Source organism: Sesamum indicum, linkage group LG9 (assembly GCF_000512975.1).
Source record: "Sesamum indicum cultivar Zhongzhi No. 13 linkage group LG9, S_indicum_v1.0, whole genome shotgun sequence".
NCBI lineage: Eukaryota > Viridiplantae > Streptophyta > Magnoliopsida > Lamiales > Pedaliaceae > Sesamum > Sesamum indicum.
Genome location: NC_026153.1, coordinates 6,223,761 through 6,227,779, shown reverse-complemented (window position 1 = coordinate 6,227,779; position 4,019 = coordinate 6,223,761). Strand labels below are relative to the sequence as shown.

General features: G+C 38.9%; 1 protein-coding gene across 1 annotated transcript in view; it reads right to left on the bottom strand.

Moving 5' to 3' along the window:
- LOC105170778 (BTB/POZ domain-containing protein At3g44820) overlaps positions 1 to 4,019 on the bottom strand; it is a 5,182-nt gene continuing 1,163 nt past the window's right edge. The window contains exons 2-4 of the mRNA XM_011091687.2: positions 3,380 to 3,449; positions 1,683 to 2,891; positions 1 to 1,133 (exon numbers count right to left, since the gene is read on the bottom strand). Coding sequence (XP_011089989.1) covers positions 576 to 1,133; positions 1,683 to 2,891; positions 3,380 to 3,449 — 1,837 coding nt within the window. The 3' untranslated portion in view covers positions 1 to 575. The remainder of the gene's footprint in view (positions 1,134 to 1,682; positions 2,892 to 3,379; positions 3,450 to 4,019) is intronic.

The window sequence follows — 4,019 nt, the reverse complement described above, 5'->3', positions numbered from 1 at the left end:
TAAAAACAAAGAGAATTCAATTATAACTCTATGAATCACTGTTAGGTACAATCATTTTTCAACAAAGAACTAAAATTCACACCTTTTCCTATGCTTTACAAAGCTATATTTCATCTTGTTTGAATTGTATGTAACTGTCACAACATGGATATGAGAGACACTAAGTAAATGTGCTAACCTTTGGGATTGAAATGTGAGATACTGGTATGGAAGCTGGGCAAGCAGGAGCTAGACGAAACCGGGGAAAAAGGCCTAGTAGATAGTAGAAAATGATTCCAGAATTACAGAAAATGAAGTGCCACTATGCTACTAGACTTTTTGCCCCAGCCCTTTCGTGATCTACCACTATGTTTTGCTACCATGAAGTAGCCTACAGAGCATTACCGGTGCAAAAGAATACTCCATTGCCAAAATTTGTCGCCTGCACAATGTGAGGGGACGAAGGCAAGTATTGCCAGCTTGTGTTTCATAAGCCCTTGTCCCATAATTGCTCTAGCGTTGAGAAAGCAAATTTTACCATGGCCAACTTCTTGGAAGCATGAAGCAAGAAACATGGCATTCTTGGACCAGCGTACTCAAAAAAGAGAAGAGCTTTTTCTATGAAGAGAACGGGTGGATGGTTGTGCCTGTTCCACTGACGCTCTTGGAGTGGGTGCTGTGCTCTCAAGGATGTCATGCTCAACATTTGAAGAGCGAGGAAGCAGTTTGCATCCAATCCCTCTAGCAAGAAAGCGAGGAGAACTGATGTAACTATGTGACTTGGTCACCTTTTTCATCTCCTCCTTTATTTGACTGAATTCTTCTTCCAATTCAACAACTCTAGACCTCATTCTTTCCATGTCTGTTTTCAGCACCTGGTTCTCACGGACCACTGTTACCCATCCGTCTCGTTGGATTCTTTGGCCAGTTGCTTCATTGGGACCGGCGGGGGCAGTTTCGGTATCCAGAAGATGGAGGCAACCGGCTAAAGCTGTTCGCAACTGCATCTGCTCAAAGAACAAGACTTGTAATACAACTCTGAGTGGTAACCTTTCATTTTGAGATGCATGGGCACAAGCATCGATTGAGAGCTTCTGAAAATCAATGATGCTGCAGAGCTGCTCCCGCTCTTTCTCCGAGAGCCAGGAATGTGACTGCACAATTTAATGAAAAATTTGTCAAAAACTAACAGATAAGCTTCTCTGGAGTTGCTGGAGCGAAAGAATTCTGCATTAAATTATTGATGGAGAATGGGCTAACAAGATTTACAGAAAGCCTAAAACCATTAGTTGTCATGAATAGAGACAGATTTTCTCTGACTGGCAAAAGAGCATAGAAGCACCTGTAGTTTTCACTAGGGAATAGAACGAATATAAAGACAACTCAACCCGTGCAAGTTAGACGGTCATAATTTTATTCTATAGTCTTCTTGAGGGTCTAAGTCAAAGGATGAACTGAACAACTGAATTCATCAGGGACCTTATAGAAAATGTATAAATATAAAGACAAGTCATCCAACTGCTCACATGAATGCTATTTTGTGCACACAGGTGAGCAGAAAAGTCTTTTAAATGAACAATTCCTTCATGCAAGAAGAAAAAGAAAAGAGACATTTAACTCCTAACCAAAGGAAAAAGACGGAGATTTTAAGCCATAAGGAACACAAAGGTAAACCAAAAACGTGTAAAGGAGGTCAATCAAACCTTAAAGTATATATCTAGTGCTCGGTATAGCCCATCATGCAAAGATCGGGAAGATCCTGGCAATGCTTCTGCCAATGACCGGAATTTTGTCGGCTTCAAGTTAACATCAGAAGCGACCTCTGCAATATAATTATCTACCAATTTAGCAACTCTCTTCAAGCGTCCAAATGATGGTGATGTGTCCAGGTCAAACGATGTTGGAGATATAGAAGTCAGACTTGTTTCAGAAGATACAAAATGATGAATCATCCTTTCAACACAATCGCTGTCATATAAAGTATCAGAATCTGAATAACTTGGTATAAGTAAACTATCCAGGGTCGCCAACTCTAGCTGTACACCTATTCTCCTTTCTAAAGAATCCTGGCATGTGTGGTTAACTCCCAAGATCAATGCAACACGTAATAGTCCAAGTAAAAAACGACAAAAAGATTTACCCTTCTTCTCAGGCAGTAGTTTGATAACACTTTCCAAGAGTGCCCTCTGATTAACAGTGGCAGGTGTCATGCTGAAACTAGCAACTGATCTTGATATGCCACTTTGGCCTCCCTGCCATCGGCCCAACCCTGGAAGATATTTTTTACAGTAGTACATTATAGCACGTGCTAAATTTTCAGGTGTTATTCCTTTGGCTTCCATTGTCTGAATTAACCTCTCAAACAACTCAAAGCAGAGATAAGAGATGTCCTCAAACCACCAGTCAGATTCATTACTCTGGATCCTTGCACCAGTATTTATCCCGTTCCACAGAATGCTTCCTCCAGGGCTCTGCAGGCTGCCATACATCATCATAGGCCACCCAAATAAAGAGGGATCTGTGCAAATCATCACAGATAAAGCATTCATACATCTACTTATGATTTGAAGTTTGTCTGCTCTTGCAATAACTGGTTCACAACTTTGGAGAGCCAAAATGCAATCCTTCCAGTTCCGTAGAATATGCTTATGGAAGAAACTCTCCGACTTGGACAGTAAATTATCTTCACCATAATCATCAGTCATACAAAGATAGTCAGCTGCACAATACAAAATTACTACATTTCTAGGTGTGAACTCTACCCGGCCACCGTAACAGAATTTGACTACAATGAAAAATGTATCAGCACCACCAGGAAATTCTTCAAGTGTTACTGTCAATATCTCCTCAGTGGTACTTTGAGATTCTTCACAGATAGTTGCTATCTTCCCACATCTTGAAATAAGAGGAAACTGGGGAACACATTTTTATCAGATTCCAATATAACATGAAACTGATGAAAATCAAAATCTAAACTGCCAAAATATACCTGCAAAATTAAAGATGACTACACACAACAAATACTAAAGACAGGCACCCGTAGAAAAACGTTAACAATTTGGTGTCTCCAAATAAAATAAACCTATGTCAAATGACAATACCCCTGATAAGTTATTCATCACTCATAGCCCTAATATATTTGAGAATTTGCTTAGAATAGAGAAGCCAAATTATCAAGTTTTTACCCCAATCACTGATCGGTAGCCTCCCCAGCTTTAAGCATTTCTAGAAACAGGCACTTATTTGTATGTAACTGCATCTTACATTCACATACTGGAAAAATCCGCCAGAAAATGTGACTATATTCCCCAAAGCACAATCAGCAAGAAGCCAATACAAGAATTGTAAACAATTAGATTTCTTTCATTTAGTACTAGGCTGCGATGTACATATGAGATACCTTGTGAAGATGGAAGTTCACTTCATCCACCACCACTGTAATATCACTTCGCAAACTTGCATTGCAGAACCTGGCATTAAACAAATAGTTCACATTGTGAAACCCATAACATCTAATTATATAATAATTTTCTTTTCCTTTTTGTTTTTAATGCATAGTGTCATATATCTCATCCATGATGGAAAATTCCAAGTCAGCAGACCTTCCAAAACTCAATTAATCACGTGAAAATCTGAATTGCTGCTGAATACACAACTTAGAAGCCCATCCAAACCTTCTGCAGACTCCCAACCAGACCTACTAAGTAAAAAATATAAACAGAGCTGGACTTATGATCCAGCATGACCTTGGCAAATGGTTTATGAAACACTTCTATTTTACTTTAGCATCAATATATAAATATATATTACCCTGCAGATAATTGTAGGAAATCCCATATGCATATTTTTATAAGTCAGCTAAATAATCCGACTAAAACAGATTACTTAAAGCTTGAATTCATACATTTTGAGTATAATACAGCAATATCTCTCCATCTCTCTCTGGTTTTGCTTGGCGTGGGATTCAGAGTTCATGGATGATCAAGAAATGAATAGAAATGCATAGAAAGAAAAGAAAAGCAGAGAGAGAGAGAGAGAAG